Source organism: Bubalus bubalis, chromosome 3 (genome assembly GCF_019923935.1).
Source record: "Bubalus bubalis isolate 160015118507 breed Murrah chromosome 3, NDDB_SH_1, whole genome shotgun sequence".
Classification (NCBI taxonomy): Eukaryota; Metazoa; Chordata; class Mammalia; order Artiodactyla; family Bovidae; genus Bubalus; species Bubalus bubalis.
Genome location: NC_059159.1, coordinates 39,869,164 through 39,894,100, shown reverse-complemented (window position 1 = coordinate 39,894,100; position 24,937 = coordinate 39,869,164). Strand labels below are relative to the sequence as shown.

General features: G+C 45.5%; 1 protein-coding gene across 7 annotated transcripts in view; it reads right to left on the bottom strand.

Moving 5' to 3' along the window:
* SMG6 (SMG6 nonsense mediated mRNA decay factor) overlaps positions 1–24,937 on the bottom strand; it is a 201,532-nt gene that overhangs the window by 142,119 nt on the left and 34,476 nt on the right. For all 7 annotated transcript variants that reach the window (XM_044939454.2, XM_044939453.2, XM_044939451.1 and 4 more), the window contains 2 exons: positions 12,786–12,847; positions 5,790–5,935 (listed from right to left, as the gene is read on the bottom strand). In XM_044939454.2, coding sequence (XP_044795389.1) covers positions 5,790–5,935; positions 12,786–12,847 — 208 coding nt within the window. The remainder of the gene's footprint in view (positions 1–5,789; positions 5,936–12,785; positions 12,848–24,937) is intronic.

Below are 24,937 nucleotides of genomic sequence, written 5' to 3'. Positions count from 1 at the left end.
CCCTGGAGAAGGGAAAGGCTACCCACTGCAGTATTCTGGCCTGGAGAATTCCATGGATTATATATAGTCCATGAGATTGCAAAGAGTCAGAGGCTGACGGGAGACATCACATGAGAATACATATATAGCAACCATAAAATCTCATCAGGTATGACCACAATGTCGTTCTGTTGTCATTCCTGGCCACTACATCTGAAAGCTTACAGTTCTTCCCCAGACCAACATTTAGTTGGTTAGGGTCCAAAGTGCAACTTATTCCCCTAATCCCCACCCCCAGAACATACTCATGTTCCCTGAGTATACAACAAATAGCAGAGAGCTGGCCCACACCCCCTGTAACGTAAAATTTTACTCCCCAGGAAGAGTTTAAGGAGAGTTCACAAAAGGCAGCTGAGAGTCCTGCTGCCAGCATCCCCCAAATAACGTCTCTCTCTCAGAACAAGTCCATCCATCCAGGAAAAAAAAAAAAAAAAAAATCAAATTGAGAAGCTATAAAATGGCAGCAGAGATGAGGTCTCTAGCCCATAGTAGTGATGAGGTGGTGACGGGACACTGCACTTCTCCATTGCCCCACAGAGCAGCCACGGACACCAAACCACACTGTAACCCTGGGGCAAAACCAGAAACCATTTCACCAAGCTCTTACATGGTAAGAGGCTTAATTTTATTGATATGAGTGGATTTTCTCATGTCTTTAGCTTTTCACAACCGCTTCTCCTTCCTCAGCCTAAAGTAACGGATTCATTCTGAAAACAAAGACCCTGGAATTCAGAGTAGGGAAGATAGGAAGATCCCACGACAAACTCACTTCCTTAGCTTTTCTTTCTGTTCCAGGGAACTCTGAGGGAAGAAATCCATGCTAAGCAGCCTGTTGATAGCTGTAGCTCCCTCGGAGGAACAGAGGGCAGGGCAGAGGGATGCGCCCTTCCCCTGGTCTGCCTCCTAAAGCCTTGCCTCTTCTGACCTCCGAATCCATTTCTCACATAATTTGGGGGCCAAGCTGGCTGTTTCTTTGTTTATCTGCCCTCAACTGAGCAGTCCTGAAAACGAAGGTCAGGCAGTGCCGACTACCTATAAAATCTACGCAAAGGTCCTTGGGGAGAAACAGCCCAAGAGTTTCTATCACCAGAGACAGACAAGAAGGGATGAGAGGGGCAGTTTACACAGCTCAACTCAGGCCTACCCTTTCCGAGAGGTGGATTCCTGTACAGCTGTTCTGACAAGCAGGGGATTGGGCACTTGATACATTCTGCTCCGGTAAGAGATTCAGACAGAAGTGAGCTGCACGGGGCAGCACCCTGCCTTACCAAAGGTCTCTAAGGCGGTGGTTTGCTGAAGACTAAGAAATTTTGGTTGTGACTGTAACTTCACAAACTAGGGTCAACCTGCATACATGACCACAGCCTGGAGGCGAGTGGCTCCCATCTCAAGTGTCCCACACACTGGGGTCAAGTTCTGTGGGTCCCCTGTCGACAGGTCCCGTGTCTCTATCCCTCTGGAGGCAGGCAGGTGGCACCCCCTCCCGCCACCTCCTGCAATTCAGGATTACTAACAAACCATAAAAGCGAGCATAAATGATAACGAAAGGAATGCCAGCCTAGCCCTAGCTCAGTGCCAGCCCCTAAACGTTCCCTAAGAACAGGGAGCCCCAAAGGCGAACACACGAGCAGTGTCTCTTGGGTGCCCTCTTGCTGTCACCAGGGCTTTTCTGCAAGACTGACACGGAGGCCTCCTCTGTGAACTGGTAGATGAGGAAAAAGAGGAGGAAAAAGAAGGGGCCAGGGCACAGAAAAGGGAAGTTATTCTAGTGGTGGCCAATGAATAACATCCAATGATTTATAGGAAGTATAATCCAATAATACAGTAAAATAAAACAGTGTGTGCCTGCAATGGTTTTGATTTCAGGAATTATAAAAACATATTTTTTAAAAAGACAGAGAGAGAGAGCAAGAGGGAGAGAAAACAGGGGGAAGAAACAAGGGGGCCAGAATGGAGCAAATTGGGCACAGATGGGAGATGCAGTGGGGTTCCAGGGGTGCCCTACCACAAATACTGCTTCGATTACTCCTCTTCAAGAAACGAGAGCTTTATTTCTAAGGAAATAAAGAATTACATTACAGAATTAAAAAAAAAAAAATTAAAATTCTTGGCGTGCTTGTGGTTTAGATCAACCATTCCCTCTCCAGCACCACATCAGCCAATCGGGTGGCTACTGAAGTGTTAAATGCTGAGGCACGTGGAGAAGGCCCCGCTTCTCCGATGACCAGCGGTGACATCACCCTGGGAACCACCTATCTCGCCACCACCCATTACTCGCCAAAGGGCAATTCTGGACACAGGCCAGGAAGGGAACACACTGTTCAGTGTTGGTCGGCCTGGAACCATGGACTTCCTCGTCCATGTGCTCAGTGAATGCTTACTGAGTGCCTGATAAATACCAGGCCCTCTGCTAAGGGAAACCCGAACACCCCTTGCATGTCTCTGTCCTCAACCTCTTCAATGTAGACTAGTAGGATTCTGGACTCTCTGCAGTCCCACTCCAGCAGGCTTCTTGCAGAGCACCCCCCTGATGGGAGGAGATAAAGGTATCAATAGCCTTGAACTTGTGAGTTTTAAGATCACTGCTGAGACCTGAAAGGTTCACTGGTTAAATGATGTGGCAAAAGTCAACTTACTTTCTTTTATTGGAAGGGGGACAAATCTCACGACCTTTGCCTCCTTGAGCTCCAGGGAAAACTGTAAGTTAAGAAAGGCCTCTTTGACCATCTAAGTGTTTCCCCTCCGTTGGGCCTTCTGGAGCGCCTGAAGCTCTTTAAGAGTTGTGTCTCTCGACCCCAAGGAAAGCACATTTGAAAAGTATTTTAATAATCACACTATTAGCATCATTTCCAGTATTTTGAAAAGAGGACTTATACCAGGGTAGCACCGAGCCCATACAAAAACGAGTTAGAGGCCACAGCAAAGGTCATGCTTTTTCATAAGGCCATCCCTGTGGCTCTCCCTAGGCACCACATCTCCAGGAAAGGGCCAGGCATAGATGGAGAGGATCTCGACGGCCGTGGGGGGACACAGATCACCTCTGCTCTGGGCTGGAACGTTCCTTCTCCACAGAGTCCAGGAACTGACATATGCAAACACCCACCCAGAAGGACAAGTCCAAGAAGGAATGGAAAGAAAAATGATGGCCCAGATGTTCTGTTAACTTGCAGCGACTGCCAAATCACCACAGACCCCAAGCACCTGGGAGGGCCAGGCGGCAGCAGGCCCTCGCTTCCTGGCTGCAGACAGCCGGGGTCCCGCGGCTGGGTGGCGGCTCTGACAGCCAGCCGACCGGCCTGGAGGGCAGCCTTCAGAAGGGCACCGGCTGACGGGACCCGGGGGCTGAACACTCAAGGGCTGATTTATCACTTCCTTACTCATAAAAATGTGATTCAAACTGCTGCTGATTAGTGAAGGATTTAAATCTTTACCCTCTCCCCAACCCCCTTCCCGCTCCACCCCCAGCACAGATGCTGCAGCTCAGCCACAACACCCCCTTCTTGCCACTGTCCGTGCGAGCACAGCACAGGGGCCCAGCGAAGATGACTCACATGCTGGGAAATGGAAAAGTGCATCTTCCCACCAGCCAGCCCCGCTGAGTGCTCTGCTCACCCCTCTCCCAATGGCAGCCCACACAGTGGGGTCTGGACAGCCGCCTCAGCTGCACACCGGGTACTTGGCAGCATGTCCACAGAGCGCTCTGTCCTAGCTGAGTGTTACATCCTGTGGCCCGGGCTGTTTTTCCCTGAAACACCCTTGGACCACCTCAGCTCTCGGCCCCAGCTGCCCCATGGAGGTGAGCGTCAGGACAAAGCCGGAGCCGGTGGCGGGGTCTCACGCACAGGCTGCGACGTGTCCTTCCTGGCAAGCAGGTCCTCGTTAGGAGCGACCATGGTAAAGAGTCTGAGAAGAAGCATGCTGGCCTCCAAGGGGAAAACACTACTTCCTTCTTTCTCTGTTCTCACTGTCTCACCTTCCTTTCACCCATATTTTCTTAACTTTTAACTTTACAACAGCTCCAAGGAAAGGACTCATTGGTGGCCTATGAAAAGGCCAACATCTTCCTTTTCGCAGAGCAGAAGTTGCTGACAACAGAGGCTCCGCAGACTAGAGCTGTGGGGCCTTTACATTCACACCTCCAGGTTCCCCGATGGGGAAACAGTACCTTGGCAGAGGCTGCGCTCTGTGACAGGCGGCTCACTGACTGCGACGCTGCCAGACGGAGGCAGGGAAGTGAACAGGAAGCCACCTCGGGAGGCTCCACTCCCCCGAGCCCACGAGCTTCCCACCCGTTGGCCCAACGCTCGAGACCCTCAAGCGATGAGGAAGGGATAGAGTTCCCTCCCCTCCGGACTGACCGCCTCACCACCCTTTACAAACTCTATTTCCTCCTTCCTGGAACCACCACTGCCCCTCAGGACCGCGTGCTTTCTCAGTGGTGTTCCCGGACATATTCAGAGAAGTTCAAAATGGCACCTAAACCTGGGCCTTTCACCTTCTGCAAGGAGCTGTGGACTCTGCGGCAGACGCATGAGAGGAGAACTCCCTCTAGGCTTCAGATGTGACAGAAAGCCCAGGCAAACCAGCAGAGGGCCTGGCGGAGTCCCCAGAGAAGCCGAGTTTCAGGGGAAAGCGTAGCTGCCTGCTCACCAGGGAGAACACCCCCCGACCTGACCAGAGCAGGCTGAACAACCCTAAATACAAATGGGAAAGGGAAATAAATCAACTTCAGAGTGACAGAGACCACTAAGAAAAGGTGCCATGAAGGAACCAGCGAGACTCTGTCCAGAAACACTAGGTCTGCTTTACAATGGAGTCTCTGTAAGGGAATTCCCACTTCCTGGGATTGCAGGTGACAACCTTCTAATCCTGAGACCAGACACTCTCTGTTGAGGCTCTGAAATGATTTTTTGGCAGCATGGACCAAGTCTTTGCAAACAAACACACAAAATAATGTCACCTCCAGGCTACAGATTTCCATCAAGTCAAACCACATCATCCTTACCTCAGTGGGGTGGAGAGAGGGGAAGGGATCCGGTTAACATCCTTCCACTGTGACCTGGTCACCAGAACATTTACAAATCCTACCAATCAGCCCCTCCCCCATTTCTCCTTCCCCACCTCCCACCTCATGTCAAAAAAAAAAAACACCCAGTGTTCAGAAAAGCATCTCAGAATGCATACCACTACATGTGCCAAACTCTGGGGCTGGTGAGTTTTTTGCTTCCAGATTTGAGTCACCAAAGCTCATCAATTCTCTGTTCTTACTCCCTGGCAGACTCCCACAAGGGATATCCCATAGGGAACTAGACTTTTCCATATTGAACAAACAGGGTACATTAGTCCAGAAACAGCTATTCCCCATCCCTGCCAAGCGTATGGTCTCTGCAATGAAACATTTCAGCCATGCCTCCCCCCCGGGACAGGCTTTGGGTCTGCAGCCTCCGAGAGGCCTTGCTGCTGCCTTCAGCACAGCCAGATGTGCAGCAGCGTCTCTGGGTTTGCAAATTAAGCTCTATACCCATGATTCCCTCCAACCATCCCACCCAAGCACTAGAGAGTCATACGGATTTCGGAGGGTACATGAAAGATCTGAAAGGCGATGGAGGAAAAGAGGAAGGGGTGGGTGGGTGGGTGTGGGTGTGTGTGGGGGTGTGTGTGTGTGTGAGACTCTGCAGTGGCATGGCAGCACAGGAAAGAAGACAGATTAATCTTTATCTGTCTAGATTAAGAAACTGGATGTTCCTTACCTTTCAACTGGGAGTTGTGTACAGCAAACATGTTGATGGTCATAAGCTGTAGCATTCGGGTACTTCCAATAGGAGAGGGGCTGTGCTGCAGCAACACCTGGAACTCCTTGAGGACCTTCTCAGCCACTGCAGGGAACGTCTCCATCCTACAAGCACAGCCAGCCCATCAGTGAGGCATATTCCCGAGAGCACTCAGTGCGTGCACGCACACACACACGCACTCATTCATTCCTTTCTTCCCTCCCTCTTTCTCTTTTTCTTTCTCAGAAAGCAGACAGCTAACACCTAGGATGCTTCTTTGCCTTCACAAACCTTCCGGGTACCCTAAGGTTGTGAACAAATTTAAAAGAAAGACGTGTTCAGGGTTTAGAGATGGAAACAACTCAATTTTTTGGATAAATCACCATGAGTTATTACGCTTTGGTATGCTATTTCCTAACCTCTGGCAATAACTGGATTCAAGCTGAAATCAAAGTTTCTCTCTGAAACCATCAGTTTTTCTAAATAGTGAACAAATTTCCTTTAAGCTCTAAGGCCAGAATAGTCCCCAAACTCTCCAGTATGAAAACCATATTCTAGGAAGAGGTTTGTGAATCTAAAGATTCTTCACTCAAAGCTTCACTTCAGAGAGGCTCTCAGACGCAGTTCTGCTGCTGTCAACTTAGGGACCAGCACATGAATCGTTCCACATAAGGACCCCAAATGTCCCCTGGAGAACCCCTCGACCGGGGGCCCCGATGATCTGTTTCGGCCTTTCCTGAGCTGCTGTCCTCCTCCCTCTCACAAGGGCTCTGCTCATCAGGGTCTGTATGTTTTCAGGCCAGTGGAAATATAATGCCCTGGCCAACTGCCACTCCCAATACAGGAAGAGCCTGTAATGTAGGGAGGCAGAAATCTAGCCAGTGACCCGGCGCTCCTAAGGAGAGGTCATTCAAACCACTGCTTGCCAAACGTGGCCACAGAACAGTGGTGCATGCCTGGAGCTCCTCTGGCAAGGGGAACAAACCACAGCTGAAGTCCTCAGAAATAAAAAGCAAATTCAAACTCGGTGCTAGAGAGAGAAAAAAACCAAGCACATGGGCCTGAGGGTCATGTCAAACAATTCACGGTCACCAGAGTATCTTTTCATCCATCCTCACACCCCCTCACAAGCGAGCAAACTGCTTGTGGTCCACTGCATGTGTACTGGGGTGAGGGGAGAGGAGGATGAGGAAGAGCTCCAGCTTGGATTAATAAGTAGCTTCTGGAAAGCCACAGGGAAGGGAATCCTCCTCAAAGGATACAACACAGTCTCGAGTCCCAGGGAAAGGTGCTTCTGCTTTCACTTGAACCTCGACCCTTTCTCGGGTGTGCAGTAAGCACCCTCCCCAGGCTAGAAAACTCCACAGCCTTCTGAAAGCCTGGCAAGCTTCATTCCTCGCCCTTGGAGGCAACTCCTGCGACTGACCCCCCAGCACCCAGAAGTCATGCCACAGTTACAGGTCAATTACAGTTTACGTTCCAGTGCCCTTCTCTGCTGAGCTGTCCTCGTTTTCATTGGCACAAAACATGCCAGGCATTTGCTTCCTTGCCCCCACATGCCATTTCAAGTGCCACCCCACCCCACACTCCTGCCGCCACCACCCAACAGCAACAAAACAACCAAAACACACTGATTTTCTCCCACCTCTAAAAAGTTTCAGAACCATTAAAACTCTTGGTCGGTTTGGAATGGCAGAGAGTGATATGTTTGGGGCTGGACTGGATCCATTTTTCCCCCTGGGCTGTAACAAAGGTTTCATTTTAAACCTTGACACTGTGCAGCACTCCTTCTGGTCGGAGGTGGGGAGGGGGCTAGCACTTCTCATTACGAGAATCGCAGAGTTCACTCTGCTTGAAAAGCAGCCACACCGGGTGAGTTTCGGAGCCATGTGTCTCTGTGTTGAAAGGCGGTAGAGAGCCAGCACCGAACGACACGACAGAAGTGTCACGTGGGACGGTCCTGCTTCGAGGCTGTGTCTGAGGAAGACTCTTTCCCAGGATGGGAATTGAAACACAGCCATTATCACTCCCTAGGTCAGACTTAAGGCTCAAACGAGCACCAGGCCAAATGTCCACATCGTCTTTAAGTTTAAAAAAAAAAAAAAAAAAAAATTTGCTGTTCACCTTTCAACTAGTTCACAATGATTAAAACAAAAGAAAAAGAAATCAAATGCATAAGGGTATGAGTTAGAGTAACTCCAATTCTCAGATACGAGGGAAGATGAAGTTCTCAGACAACACCAGCTTTGTGAGGCAACAACTGAAGGACACGCAGATAAAAGATTCTTCCTCAGAGCTCAATAACGGCGTTTCTCGAGCCCAATTTTGTAACCAAAATGCTCTCTGGTTTTGGTCTCCAATTACCTGTAAGTAGTTTTATTTCCTTCTCTTTGCTCCACCCCATATTGCAGAATGAAAATTATACTAACACTGGGATAATGACAGAATACAATTTGTTTAGGAAAAAAACCCACAAAATAAAATGATGGTTTTTATGGCTACATAAGTAATTATGCAAATGCAATAAAAAGGTCTAAAGAATACACAACCTGGTATCCAGCATCATCTCTCTGGAGGGCACAGGGGTTGGCAAAGAGTTGAAAGCAATTTTAGAAAAGCACACTATACTTTTACAAGGAGATTTTTATATATTACTTATGTAATAATTGTAAAAGTTTTACACAAGAAGCAGCAGCAGTAGCAGCAATAGAGAAAGAGATGAGAAAGCATAAAAAGATGGCAATTTATAACAGCAAAAACCTGGAAGCAGCCTAAAACGTCCAACAACAACAAATAATTAAGATGGCATATCCATACAACTGAATTATATTTTTTAGAAGCTGTATTAGATTGTTTTTAAGTTTAATATATATTAACTGAAGACAGTTTTAAAGTAGTTTAATGTGATCCCTTTTATAGATATTTATAAAAAATAAATAAGAGAATGCATGTGTGTGATGTATGGAAGAGAAGATAAAAATATACATCAAGTGTTAACAGTGGATAGTTATCTCTGGATAGTGAGAATAGGAATAATTTTTTATTTCTTCTTTTTGCTGGGTTTTCTAAATATTTTACAACGAGCACTGTATACGGTAAAAAGATTTCCCCTACGATGGATACTTCTGGCTTTTGTATATAATACACTTCTAGTTTTAAAAGTAAATCAAGACACAAACATAATATTTTTAACAATTCGAAGTCCAAAATAAACACATGAGTCTTTGAATTCCAAGAGATCTTGAAAGTGTGCAAAGAGCATGACTCGGCAAGCAAGTAAAAAACTAAAGTGGCAACTTCAACCTAGGCTACAATGGGAAGCTAAATTATTCTCTTCGTCACAAGTCCGAAGTCTACAGATGGCCAGCTTCCTGACCCCCTCAGAGGAGTCCAAGGCAGGTCCGCTGGGCCCCTCCCCGGGAGAGCCAGTGTCTGTCAGGAGCCACACAGCACTCCTGCCCGATTCTGTTCCCTGAGCCCGGGAGGACTCTGGCCCTGTCTTTTAAAACTGTATGATCACTTGTAGGATGTGCATTTCTCCGGCTGAAGTGATCGCTTTCTGAAGAGATCTCGAGAGACACCTAGTCTCCTGTGAATGGCAGTTTTAAGAAACCAGTCTTTCAGACAGTACTGGGACCAGACCCGGGAGTGACTCAGACAGTGACTAACGGGGCAGGACCCAATCTCTCAGATACTGGGGAACAGAGCTGGCCTGACAGTATTCTTTGCGGAAAAGAATCAGGCTCCCTAATTTTTCTTAACATCTTGATTTTTAAAAACTGTACAAGATAGGAGCAAACCAATAGCAAAATCAAACCAAACCAAACAACTCAGCCGTGTGACAGGGTAGCCACGAGAAACAAAAATCACGGGGCTATAGAACATAAGGACTGGAACAGACCTTGGAGCTCATCTGTTTAAACTACTGATAAGGAAACCAGAGCCCACAGACGCTCTGACTCGTTCCCTCTCGAGGTCTTAGAACTAGTCAGCAGAGAAAAACAAACTCTTTTTGGCACCTGATTCCATCAAACACTTGGAATTTTTTTTTTTGCCAGCTGCTGAGAGAAAGGAGACTGGTGTGGCACACAGTAGGACCTCAAGTGCACACGGATGCAGCAGGGAACACGGGCCCAGAGAAGACGAAGACTGGGAGGGCCACGCTGCTGGGGCTTTTCTCAGCAGGCAGGCGGGACAGTGGATGTGTCTTCAGCTGCTCCCCATTACAATCTCCTCACTCTTAATTCGTTTTCAACGCCTCCCACATTTCACATCTTCTTGGTAATTAGGCAGCAGTCCATGTTGCTGTGTGTGGCTTGGGCTCATCGCTTTTCTGGTCTTACAGATTTCTATAGTTTGGGGCTTTTTTTCTTTCCAATAGAAAAATTATTGCTGTTTCTCTGCCTTCCAGAATAAATATGAGGCTCAATTCTCTTTTCACCTCTAAGAGAGCACAAGAGGAATACTCACTGAGGGGCTGAAGTGCCTAGAATTTACATGCATTTTCCTCATGTGAACACCACTACAACTCAGTGTTCATGAAGGTGGAACTAGACCGGCCTTATCTTTTTGCCAACAGAGTTGGTTATATGCAGGAATGGAAGATCTTGAAAAATAATCTGGACCACAGGAAACCACCTCTGACAAATGAGATAATCTGCTCATTTTTCAACAGAGAAGAAAATTCCTGAACACCTTCCCTCTGTGAAATTTTCTTACATATAACCCACACCTCTCCAGCTGCAACATAAGCCTATTTTTCTCTTGCTGTCATCCCACAGAAATCAAAACTATTTGCTTATGACTCTAATAGTTAAACACAGTTAGGGTACCCCCAACAGCTGTCTCTAAGTAAACCTTTGGTTATCTTATTTTTAAAAAATTCATTTATCTTCTCAGAAATCATTTCGAGCTTTTTTTTATCATAATTGGCGACTCTTTTCCAAACTTCCTCCAAAATACATCTAAACATGAGAAATTTAAAAGGGGGAAAAATAGGGTTTTAACTAATGCATAATCTGATTTTATATATATATATATATATATAAAACACATATATAATATATATATACATATCCTAAACATTCCTATATTCTGGACCAAGATTTTTAACTTTTTTAGTCCCAGAAGTTTCTAACAGAGCTGAGAAATGCCTATGGCAGTGGTTCTCAATCAGGAGCAACTCTGCACCACAGGGAACATTTGGCAATGTCTGGAGACATTTTAATTGTCACACCTGGGGGTGAAGGGAAAGGATGCTACTGGCCTGTAGTGGGTAGAAGCTTGGGATGCTGCTAAACACAGGACAGCCCCTACAATTAAGAATTATAAGGTTCAAAATATCAGTAGTACAGAGGTTGAGAAATCGTGCCTTAGAGCAAACATGGTACATAAACATTCAAAGGGCAAACAGAGCAAAAGGAAAAACAGACAGAAGATGCTGACAACAAAGGTACTAAAGGAAAGATTTTTTTTTTTAATGAGAATTTTTAAAGAATAAAGAGATGAAGAATCACAGCACCTATTTTAAGTGTAGTACAGTAGTTTTTTCTGATATGCTGTGCTATTGTATGAAATAATATCGTCTTACCCACCCTGAAACTGCAGCTTCACATTATTCACTAGTGACTGGCCTGGGTCTACGATGACCCAAAAGAATTCTAGATTCCTTCTCTCCAGTCTTTTGCAATCTACCCATTTCTTGTAATGATTCACTTATTCCTACAACAACTATTTACTGAGCATCAACTACATGCCAGGCACTAGGGTTACAACAGTGTTGAGCAAAAACTCCCACCAGAGTAGAGCTGGCGTGGGGGCGGCGGGGGGGGGTGTTGCTACTGAGGGACCTAGCTTCCTTTGCTGAGTGGTTATTTCACACGTATATCTGCTAGCAGACAGGCATCTACTGGCACTGCTCCAAGTTTTCCAAGTCATTTCAAGACTACGGCCATCCTCGTCACTCTTGCCCAGGTTGATGATACATGAGTATGTAAAAGGCACAGTTTCTAGTCCGCCAACACGTTCAACAGTGTTCCTCCGAACAGGACGAAGCCTTTCAGCTTCTCCCACTAAGGAAACCTTCTAGAGCGTTAGAGATAAACTTATAAGGTTATGACAGAAAGCGAAAGGGAAACACAACAAATGGGGCAACTGGAGTCTAAACAAGCACCTCAAAGGGTAGTTCACCAGAAAACCTCCAACTCAGAATGTATTCAAAGCAGAGAAGACCTGCGGGCACTGCCACCTGGTCCTCTCCTGGAGTAACGAAGCACTCAGCACAGGGGCGCCCGCTTCACAGTCAGGAGAAACTCTGACCCACCAAAAGAACACCCGAAACGTGGTCTCTCCCCAGAGACTTAAAGCACTAAACGACAGGGTCTCCCACACACCACCTTCCCTGAGATTTATCTGGAAATCCATGGTGGCCAGTGAGACTATAGAAAAGTCTCAGCACTGACTGAGCTCAGCAACATGGTGCCAGACACTGAGCACAGGAGGAAGGGGTATGGTTCGAAGGGGGAGAAACTGTTGGAGGAAAAAAATCACTGTCCACTCTTTTTCCCTTCTCCTTAAGGGAAAGTGAGTGGATAGTATTTTCCCCCAAGGAGGACCCCTGGCAGCTGCACCCAGGGACTGAGCATGACTTCCTTGAGGAGCTCACTAGGGGCTGAGCCGGAAGGCAGAGGAAAGAGAAACCCAGAGGGATTAGGGGTGGGGGGTGGAAAAAGACTATGGTTAAAAGGGGGTTTTAATAAAGGTAGAGAAAGGGGAGTCAGAGGGGGGGAGAGTAACATTTCCCAAACTTCATGAGCACAGGAGGAGAGTGAGTGGAGGGAAGGGGAGGGAAGGTGGAGGCCCCTAAGAATTCACACCCTGTGCCCTCAGTTACAAACACAGTCTAGTTGCTAACAATATTAAATTCCAAAATGACTTGTAATGTAGGAAAATAAAATAAACATCCTGCACACTTACCCAATCCGGGTAAACAGCTTCCCATGGGCATGGAGAAAACTGAGGATGAACCTTTTGTTCAGCTGCATGGGAAAAAGAGAGAGGAGAAAACAATTAAACTTTCCCCAGTTTCCTGTTACTGAACAGAGTCCCTAGTGACACAATAACCTGGCCAGGGTCTAAGGGGTGGGCACTAGGGATGGGAACCAAATGAACATGCCCAAACTCTCACACAGACCCACAGCCCATGCCCAACAGCTGCTGCTCAGCTGAGCCAAGAGGACAGCAGGCTCAGTGAGGAGACAGCACCCCCTGCTGGCAGCAGTGCCTGAGTGCAGGGAGCGAAGCACTGAGTACCAGCCAAGCTGCGCAGAAAGCAAGATGCCTGTCGCCCTCTGCCATCTACAAGTCACTCTGGCCTCATACAATGAAAATGAAACAGAGAAAAGGGCAAGACAGCAATAATGATGATCCTGCATAAGTCCATACTCTTACTTACAAGCTGTTTTTCTACCTACCCCAAAAGCAAAACTCTTCTTTGGAAACCAAGGGTAAGGAAACCCACCACTAACTAGCTCATCAAATTGTATTTCTCTGGCTTTTAAAACCAAAGTTAAAATCTTTCTCTTTTTTCTTCTTTTAAATAAAAACTGAGTGCTGGTTTTTTATGTGAAATCCTCTGACTTTTAAATGTTAGCTACTAACAACAACAAAAAATTTAAACATTAGGCAAGCCAAAAACATGCATCTGCCAGCCATATCTGGCTCACATCCATGAGTCACCAAATTTGCAACCTCAATTCAAGGTTCTAGAAAATCTACTTCTGTCAAAAACTAGGAGAGAGATTCTTCTGAGCAAAACAAGGGAGGGAAAAAACTTCAAAGACAGTAGGAGTAATCTCAGAATCAAACCCTATCATCCTCCCTGGTCTCCTGGAAGAAATGTGCTCAGGGCCTTGTAACCAGACAGGAAGAAGGATCAAGAATCCCTCAAGAGTGGGTGCTCAGGACAAGGAACGGTCCAGCACCCTGGATGCTCTGCCCAAAAGGCTTATACTCTTGCAAAAGAGAAAAGCAATCAAATTGTGGCAGTGCCACCAATTTCACACGGAAACTGAGTGTGAGGAAAGGGGGGCATTCTCACCTCACCAGCGACTTCAACCACAAACTGCAAGTAATCTTCAGTCTCTCAGTCTTTATTTTTGCTTAAACGAATTACATTTAATCAGCAACACCAGATCAAACATCGAATTCTGGAGTTAAAAAGGATACTTTATGGAAGGTAACCTGTCTCTATAGAGAGGTGAGTCAGGACTGGGGGGACACTGGGTTCCACGAACAGAAAGGAAAGATGAGGAACTGCTGCAAAATGAATGGTCAGTGGTTCTGCCATGGTTAGTGGCAAGGCCTGGCCTAGAATGCAAAGGAAGGTAGTGGAAACTTACCCCTCAAACCTCTGCCACTTACCTGCTACGGGGTCTCAGGCAACAGATGTAACCTCCCTAAGTTTTCCCTTTTACACGATGGAGATACAACAAATGGAACCTCCCAAAGATTTCCCTTCTACACAATGGAGATAACAGTACCTCCCATGCTCAGCATGCTGTAAACATTCAACTGTCAGCTGAACATCCTCTCCCAATGAGCAAGTGGTAAAATGTTAATAACTGGGGAAACCAGGTGAAGCATATACAGGAGTTCTTTGTATTATTCTTATAGCTTTTCCATGGGTATAAAATTATTTCAAAATAAAAAGATAAAAATACATATTTTTCTCTATTCCTGTTTTAACTCAATTGTCCCTTTTTCCAGCTGTCAATCATAAACTGGTTAACTCATCCATAACCAGTTATATTTATACATACAAGGTCATTGGATAAACGGTATTAACCCATTTCATTCAAGCCAGTTATTATCCCCCAGCGCAACACAGCTCAAAAACTGAAGCAACGTAAACCAGTATATGGCAGAGTTAGAACCTGAACCCAGGTCTTCTGACTTCAAAACAGTTCTCCTCCCCTTAAACTGCCATCTGTCTCAGGAAGAGAACTGGTGAGCTTATTCATGAAGGGCTGATGAGGGAAGAAGAACACTAAAAGAGTAGTTCAGTTTTCTCTTCCAATTTTCCTTACCGATTAGGCAGGAAACATACTGCGTGACCCACAACGCCTCCTGCAATAAAATGAGCGCACCATGGGTTCTTTTAAAACTGTGATTCTAGCTGGTATTTCCCAAAGGTCTCACCCTCAGGGTAGCAGATGACTCTGACTTAATTTTACCTGAGTTCACACCTGCCATTAGTGTATTTTAACTGTATCCAGTAGAAAGCGGATTTCGATGCATTGTTTCTCAACTAGTGACAGTGAAGGGAATCTTAGCAAACTCAAACTACACACACATTCTCTCTGACCTTGGTTAATGAGAACCACTGCTTTATTTTTAGTCTGAAAGTACCTGCTACCCTAAATATAGTTTCTCTCTATTTGTCACCAATATTCTGAGCAGGAAAGGAGCTAAAATGTAGATACATTGTAGAGAGAGGTAAAGCATGCTATTCTGAGTAGATTTGTTCCACGTCGATTAAATTGGGACTAAGCGTCATCGTAGATATCAACACGAAGTCAGCAAGTGCTGAGGCAGAACTTTAGGACAACTTAACTGACACCAAGTCCACAGTAAGGAAGGTCTCAGTCTGAGCTTCCTCTCTCTCCAACACATTACCCTGGACTGGCCTCACATTTAAAACTTCTCGATTCTTAACAGGGCACTCGGATGGTCTCCCAGGTGGAGAAAGAACTGCTTCTCCTCGTATGGTGAGGCTATCTGCCTCCAGACCTTCCTTGTGCAATTACATACTGGTCACCAGAAACCAAAAATGCTTCTTGGGTGTTAGCGCTGAGAGAAGGTGTTAGAATTATTAAAGGCTGCCTGGCTCTTTGGTTCAAAGTCCAAAACCAACTCACTGTGGACACCTGAGTCTTCTATACCATCTAAAAGCAATGACCCAAAGAGACACTAATAGTGGGTACGACGCTCACAGTAAAGTCTACCGGCCATTAACCATGGGATTATGAGTTAAAATGGTTTGGGTTGTTCTTAAACTGTAAAATGGAATTTCTACCACTGATGTCACCTAACTCAGAGCTAAAAGGATAAAACGAAATAATACAAATTAAAGCATTCTGAGGAGTTAATGTCTTATGCCTGTGGTGGTTATCAGCACTCAGAATTCCCTGAGTGCTCTGTGAACTGCAGAGCAAGGAAAGAGAAAGAAGCTGAGAGGCAGCGAGGTATCACCAGAGGAGAGGACTCTGAAATATGCCCAATTTCAATTCCAGAGAGCTGTTCCTCCTTCGAAAGAGCTGTATGGAAAACTGAATATCTGAAAAGTTAATCATTTTAAGGACAGTAGGAGAAAACTTGATATTAAGAGGAACTCCAGCATGCATCTTTAAAGGGTTTGGGGAAATATAAACTATCATTCTCTAATTTATTCATCTGGAATGCCTCTACTTTTTATATACCAAGTATTAAAAATTAAAAAAAAAAAAGTTTTGTTTTAAAAGGGGGCTCTATACCCGTTGATATGACACAACATGGGTGAAGGCCAAGTTTCAACGGTACCTGTTAGAAATAGTCAAGGACTCTCAGAGCCTGCCATCAAAGCCCAGTTATCACCTCCCTAAAGTGCGGAGATTACAGGGTGGAGAGGACTGTGAGCACAGACATGAAGCCGCCCACCTTCACCCCAGTGCCCCCTGCCAGGCACAAGCAAGAGCAGATGAACAAGACAGGGTCCTCAAAGCCAAAGAACTTGTGGTCCAAGAATAAAAGGTAAGCAAATAACATATGAACTTGCCAACTCCCCATTTATGCCCCGAAACCTAGGACAAGGCCTTGTGACTCTGAGGGTGACAGGAGGACCGTGTTTCCCTTACTGTCACTGTCCCTCAGGCAGGAAAGTCTGTGGCGGGGAGATCTAAGAAGATGATAGAGAAAGTGAGGATGTAGAACGTGGAAGCCGATGGGTAAGTCAGCAGTATAACTGCCATACAGTAGGAACAAAACTGTTCATTAGAACGTCCGGGATTCCTCTTTCCAGGATATAGATGAAGAACAATGTAAAGGCAAGTCAGGTGGCAAGACTCAGATGCCTTGTAGGGACAAGACAGAGCAAACCACAAAAATCAATCCTCAAATCCCAAAGAGCCCCGCTGAGGCGGAGGTGGAGCAGGTATGGTGAATTACTCCTCACCTTCAGTTTCTTCTCCCCTGGACCATTCTGGGCAGGATGACAGCTCAATTAGCTCTAATTAAGCCCAAGCTCCATGTAGCGATGTCCTACTTAAATGGCTGGACTGGAGCCATGTGAACTCAAGTGTAAAACATGCCTCTTAAAACTACGGACCCCTTCAAACAGTTCTCACTCTCACACAGCAGCTTAGTGCTGCCTCAACAAAGTCTTACATGAAAGCAATTTACTTGGTATTGCTTCATTATCTCTCCTACTTAGAGCCAGCAGACCAGAGGGAAATGGGGCTAAACGGCAAATCAGCAGTCAGCTCCGGAAAACCCGGTGAGCAGGGGGACAGCCGAGCTCAGAGTACCGGCTGGCTCTCGGGAGGGTGACTGGCACTAGGTTTAAAGAAAAGAGAAAGAGTCACGCATCTGTGACTATTCTGTATTTATGGCTTATTTGTTTACGGGGGTAGGAAGTGGTATAGAACAGTTTGAACAAAGATCACTGAACTGGGTTCAAGACCTGGGTTTGAATTTTGGTTATGCCACTGATTTGCTATACAACTGTTGACAAGTCACATAAAATTTCTAAGGCTCTTTCTTCAACAATAAGATGAGAAGGCTGTGGAGGAGGAAATGACAATCCACTCTAGTATTCTTGCCTGGAGGATCCCATGGACAGTTCGGACAATCTCTGCAGTCCACGGGGTCACAAAGAGCTGGACGTGAGTGGGAAACTGAGAACACACACACGTGCAGGTGCTGGGTTCAGCAGGGCATTCAAGGCGAAGGAAGCTCACAGAGGGACAGGACAGGCAGGCGTGTGAGCGCCGGTAGGGGGGAGATCACGTCCTAAGACGCAAGTGTGTACAAAGGAAGGAGGAGGTGACCGTATGACCCAGCAATCCCACCCCTTGGTATATACCCAAGAGAAACAAACACATATGTCCACACAAAAACTGGCACACAGATGTTCATAGGTCATTATTCACAACAGCCAAAGAACGGAAAAACATATCCACTGATGAACAGACCAATAAAATGTGGTCTCTATCCATACAATGGAATAATACTCAGTATAAAATGTAATAAAGGTTTTCAGTGATGCAGACAAAAAATAAATGAGAAGGCTGGGTGAGATGAGTATCAGCAATTCCACACCCCTGACCATGTACACATCACAAGAAGGCCTTCTGTAAAAAATACAGATTCCCCAAGCCTTCAGGATCAGAGTCCTCAGGGAGGGGAGAAGCGGCCTCGGAGTCAGCATTTTGAAAATGTCTCCAGGTAATTCTGAAAGACAGACAGACTAGGAAACCCTGGGCTAGATCATGGGTCAGCAAATTATGGCCAAAGGTTTTTTTCGTATGGTCCATGAGCGAAGAGTGGTTCTTATGTTTTTTAACCACTGAAAAAAATCGAAAGAATTTTTCATGACACATGAAAATCATATAAAGTTTAAATGTTTGGGTCCACAAATAGGCTTCTACTGAAACACATCACACTTGCTTGTTTCATATTGTCTGTGGCTGCTTTCCCCCTATGAAGGCAGAGCTGAGTGGCTGTAGCAGACAGTGTATGTCCCAAAGCCTAAAACCCTATCTGGTTCTTTCCAGAAAAAGCTTGCTGATCCCTGGGCTCATCTGTAACACTGGGATCTCAAAAAATGTTTGGATCTGCACAACAGTTGAGGGCTACCACACACAGTGGAAACAGCAATGATGCTCCTGGGCTGTTTTAAAAGAAGCGCCACCCCCCAGGAAGTTCTGGCAGCTACCCTCCCACCTACCAGAGCAGGGGAATCACCAATCCACAGTGCTCCTTCCAATTCTAAAAGCCCAAAGATGCAGAGTTCTAACTAAATTGAATCTCTCTTGCCGGCTTCTCAGCAAACACCATCCTGTTCTGTGATGACAGCACAAAACACACCAAACGCCAAAGACTGCTGCTCCCACAGCTTTTGACCTCAAATGCCCCGCAAGCTAGAGAGAAATATGGATGGGGTCTCAAGGCTTCCAGCTTGGAAGCCACTATGGGGCTAAGGGGCCCGGTGAAAACACAACACATCCAAGCCCAATCAGCATTTCACTTGGGCCAGGGGGCCAGAAGTTCTCCCAAAACAACCCTAATCAAGGGAAAGTGCCAGACTAAGGTTTATGAATCCCTGTGCTGTGTGGTCTGACAACCTAGAGCTCAGAAGTGCCACTAACTTAGCATCTCAAGGTACACAGGGAAAGAGAGAAAGTTCAGCCAAAGGGCAGCACTGTTGCTCTGACTGAGTTACTTTCTGAATGAGTCTTCTTTCTGACTCATCTCTCTCAAAGAGTCTGGGAACTCTCATGCCCATCCACTCAAAAAAATGGGGGAACTGGGACAACTCTGTATCTGCACAAAGTGGGAGAGAAGAGGAAGGGCTGAAGCGCCTACTTGGTGGTCAGGTGGGTGACTAGAAAATAGCTTTCCAAAGGCACATACACAAGTTCAAACCATCTTTTAAATGAATGGGTCAGTAGTGTGTTGATGATGGTGAGTGAGGTCCTTCTCACCCTGTGTCCACCCCACTCATTCATTCATTCAACAAAAACTGACTTGCCATCGTCTAGGTACATGACACCGTGCATGAACTATGAACAAAGCAGAGAGAATCTCTGCTCGGTGGGTAACACAATTATAGAGCACCATGATTGGGCAAGTATAGGATGCTGTCTATTTCCACAGTAGAAGCATCAGAGATGTCCGAGGAAAAGTAGATTGAAGAGTCACGTCTATGTGTCTTAAGCAAAGAAGACAGCGTGAGTGATGCTCCCAAGAGTGGCACACTGGCCTGGCCAGGTGAGTGATTCTGCAAGGAGGCGGCTGGAGAAATAGGCTGCGCCAAGTTGCAGAAGTCGCTGTTAAAGAGTTTGATCTTGATCAAGTCACTGAATGGTTTTGAGCAGGGTAGTGACATAAGCAAAGCTCTAATTTTAAAAGGACGTTCCGGCTACTGTTTAGAAATTTTAGCTTTTTTTTGGGGGGGAGGGGCAAGATAAAAGTGTTCAGAGGCCAGAAGACCAGTTTAGAAACTGCTGTAATCCTCCAGAGGCAACAGAGAAAAAAGACGGAAGACAAAGAAAACGATCATTCCATGCTCAAATGATCCTTTGTCCCTAATTCCCAACGGTTCCAGTTCTAAGTAACTCAATTTACAGAGACCAGCAGTGGCCCAGACCAAGTAGAAGTCTTTAGAATCATGTAGAGGTCTTACTCAAACTAAGTGAAACACAGATTTCATCTTTAGAAATAAACTGGAAATTCTCTTATTTCCTTTCAATAATATTTTTAAACAGCCTAGCATGGTGTTTGTACTTAATTCGTATTCAGTAAATGACTGTTGAAGAATCTATTAAAATATACAGATTTGATAATGGTAAGATAGATTATCCAGGTAATACACAGAAAAAAAACTCAAGAAAAACAGTCCGGTACTAATATTAATGCTGGAGGGAAATAACATACTCATCACCATGAGCATTTAAATCTCTCTCTGACAGACTCACAGACTAAGAGAACAAACGTGTGGCTACCAGGGGGTAAGAATGAGGGGAAGAGACAGGGAGTTTGGGATTGACATGTACACTCTACCATATTTAAAATGGAAACCAGCAAGGACCTACTGTACAGCACAGGGAACTCTGCTCAATGTTCTGTGGCAGCCTGGACGGGAGGGGAATTTGGGGGAAAACGGATACACGTATGTATGACTGAGTCCTGCTGTCCACCTAAAACTATCATAGCGTTGTTAATCTGCTACATCCCAAGATAAAATAAAAAGTTTAAATACATATGTGTGTGTGTGTGCGCGCAGGTATATATATATATATATATGTACACACACACACACACACCTTTCTGGAGGATAATTTGGCAAAATCCAAAAGTATTCAAAGAAAAACAGTACTATCAGGAATTAAGGGTTTTGATTCTGAGTAACTGCTCCATCTGCTATATTCCAGCTCAAGAGACTGGGCAAGAAGAGACCACGGCTAACGTGAAAATAAAAGCCGAAGTCCTTACAATGGCCGACAGAGTCCTGTGTGATAATCTACCTCCTCCGCTCCTGCAGCTTCCTGATTCCTGAACGTGTCAAGCACAGTCCCTCTGAGGACATGTGGAAGGAGGGTATGGTGGCCATCCTGACCCTCTAGCCCAGCAGTTCCCCACCTTTACAGTTCACTGGAATTGCCTATGAATTTTTGAAAAATACAATGCCTGGCTTCTATCTTCAGATATTCTTTCTGATTTAACCGGTGAGGCAGTGAAACCTGGGCGTCAGGATTTTTAAAAGCTTCCCAGGTGACTGTACTGTACAGCAAAGTTTGAGAACTGCTGTTCTGGTTTACGTAGCTCTTTTTTAGTATTCGTTGCCGATTTGTACGCACATATCACGGCTTTGTGGACTTTGTTCACCACGGCCAGCGGGCTCATACAAAGTGACCTGCAAATTCGTGGCGAACAAACAGCCTGTCCAGTCTGGTCTTTGGCTGTTCCTCCTGCCTCCCCTCTTGCTGACAGAGGTGCCCTCAACTCAGCGTGTTCTCCCTGCTGCCACACCCAGTCTCTGTCTAATGCCTTCGCATGCACTCCTTTCTATTAAATATGTCTAACAAAGCCCTACCTTTCCTTGCTTAAATCCCTCTTCCCAAACCCTACCTCCAGGCTGAGCTTGACACCTTATCCTCTAGACACAGAGACTGTTTCACATGCCTCTGTGATTCTGGGTCTCATGGTACATCTTAGTCACATACATATCTGTCTTTAGACCAGCTCTGCCCACAGCATTTCTCCACGGTGATGGAAATATTCCTAATCTTCACTGACCAATACAGTAGCCACTGGCCACAGGTGGGAAATGAGTGCAAGGTGGCTTCTGTGACTGAGAAACTGAATTTTTAGTTTTATTTCATTTCAATTAAGCAACCACATATGGCTAGTGGCTACCACAGTGGTCAGCTCTGCTCTAGGCTGATGTCCTTTAGTGAATGATTCGTTTCTATATCTCAGGACAAGAAATGATCAACAGTGATGGACAGTGGGCTAAAGAGATGGATGGATGTGAGTTTGCTCTAAAATTACAATACTCCCCACTTTCACAATTTCTGGTGTACTCCCTGGTAGCAGGAAAAGACACACATCCTGAGGCACAAGTGAGGCTCAGCCAAGGGAGCAAAGGACTGGAGGAACCACTCTACTCTTCTGCCCAAATATATAATTCACACAGCGTGAAGTGTGGCCTAATAGCTGATTTTAACTATTTGCACCTTTCAGAAGCTTGGGGGCAGCTCCCAACTAAGGACAGGTTAAATTTACAGAGCTTGCTCTGTGCTTTAGGAGTTAAAAGTACCCTCAAGCTACTCAGACACAATTCAGACACGGAGCGCTCAAGTTCGCCTAGCCAAACAAAGCAAGTGTTACGGTCAGCTGCCTTAGTGACAGTTAAAACTTCCCCAGCACCTTCTCCGTGTAAGGCACATTTCTAAGCACCTTAGGACTATCGGCTCATTTCACCTCTCCACAATCCTGTGAGATAAGTACTACTATTATTTCTATGTTACAGATGAGAAAACTGAGCACAGAGAGGTTAAATGACCAGCCCAAGTCTGCTTCCAGACTCTGAGCTCTTCATCTTTCACCTTAAAATAAAATAGGCAACCTTTTGGCAGAACCAGGAATGACACTGAGGATGTTTCTAAAGGCCAAAAGCTAAGGCAACCCCAAACAAAAACCCATCAGTGGCTCGGGTATCATTCACTGAGAGACCAGTGGTCCAAACAAGAGACAAGTCTTGCACATGAAGGGAAGTAGACATTTCCAGTCCAGATCGTATCATGCACGTTGGTGGAAGCACTTAACAACTACACCCGAGGATATCGCCGGCCAGGAGGGAGAAAAAAGAAAAGTGAGAAAAGCGAATAAAAGCTTATTCTCCATGTCAGTAAAATAGCAGTAATAAAACTAGTAAAATAAAAACCCTAACATTTTTCTAGACAAATCCCCAATCCGCCTGTTTAATAAGGAAGTAGTTCTTCAAGAGTCAAAGAAGACAAGTGCATTTACAGACTATCACCAAGGGACTGTGCAAAGTCTGGAAAAAAATGTCTGAAAACATACCCCCTCCACCCCCACGCCTACCACCTACCACAATACAGGAAAACCCCTGAATCTCTCAGGAAAGGGAGGAGTAAGAACTCGTCTAAGAACCCAGAGGAGAACGAGGGTTTGGTTTAAGAAAGATGTGGTCACAAAGAAGGTTTCACAAACCATTCTGCCATGGGCACTGAAAAAGCAAATAGCCAGCATGACAGGGAGCTCTGACAACCTCACATGAGCTTCGGATTTGAGCAAGGCACCAAATAAGGAAAGGATTCTGGCCCATCGACTCCTAGGAAAAGTGTTTCAAGTTAAAAATGGTTATTCAGGTTTGGATGTGAACTTCTGTATCTGTTCTTTATCAGCAGAGGCACCTCTACACCTCACTGGCAGCCAGCAGTAGACTGGGGAAGAAAACGGCTGAAATAAAAATGGGTTACACATGGATGACAACATGAGCTGACGTTGCCTGGCATTTACCTAGACACCAAAGACAAGGCTATAAACGTGCAACACAGAATGTGAGGGATGCCACATCCCAGCTGGGCCCAAGCATCTCCAGGAGCAGACAGGCTGTGATGTCACTGTTCCCCCAATAGCCAGCGTGCTCAACATCAAGGCTGAAAACCACAGCAATTTTGGTGACAGACTCAGTTTCACTGTGACTGGAGGAAGGCCTGCTTCCATCTAGTTTTCTGTCAGTCATATCCTTTGGGTGCTGGTTCCCATACTCAAAATATCTGGTTCAAAAGACATGGCAAACACTTTCAAATGTCTTATCTTTGATGCAGTTCTCCTCTGTGCTCTCCTTATCCTCTCTCAACAAAGAAAATCAATCCTGGGCACGCCAGAAGGCGGGGAAATCACGAGCATTAACTTTTTCCAAACTTATTTACAGTGCTTTATCCCTCTCACTGTTCCTATTCAATGTATAGGGAGACTGTAAGTTTAGAGTGCAAAGGAAAGGGAAGCACAGAAACGGCAAGTCAAAAACCAGTTCCGCTGGACTACACAGTTTGCTTACTGTGACAATTTATCAGACTGTATGGCTTTGATACAGGCCCTTTCCTGTATGTATACGACTCTGTAATAAAGTTTTCTTTAAATTACCACAACCTCTTCCGCTATCCCACAAAAAGCCTTTATTTCCCTTTACCCCGTGTGTCCTAACCCCCATCAAACTCTAACCTGAGGTGGTAAAAATGAAGGTGACCATGCTGAAAGTCTGTGGCTCCACCCAGATGCAAGAAAGCTGCACGGGTGTTAAATACCAGTTCTGTTGATGGTGCAGACTGGATCCCATTTTTCAGATGTAGAAACAAGGAAAGAGCCTAAGAAACATGTTCGCAGAAATAAAAAGAAATTTAGGAATATGATCCAAAAGAACTGACTCCAAGTCTACATCAGCCACAAGGGACAGCTTCTGAGGGGGCAGCACGGGCATCCACTAGAGTCTTAGCCAACCTTTTGATACATGTCACTTCAAAGTATTTTAAAAGCCATACTGTTTTACAGATCTGTCCAGAAGTCTTAAAGAAAATATGCCGAAGAAATTCCTCAAAGAGAATGTCAACTGACTTACAAATAGTTTGCTTTACAAATTAGGGCTGAATATCTCAGAGATTTGTGGCACAAGTCAGCTCAAAATCTCATTAGATAGAGTAAGACTCTAGTATCTTTACCAAGAAAGACACACCCCAGAAAAATGCAAATCGGCAGAGGTATTATTCTAAATCCTCTCTCCCATATGCTTCAGTAGTTGCAGTCCTACTATGTGTGTGAAGAGCAGGAATAGAACTTATTGC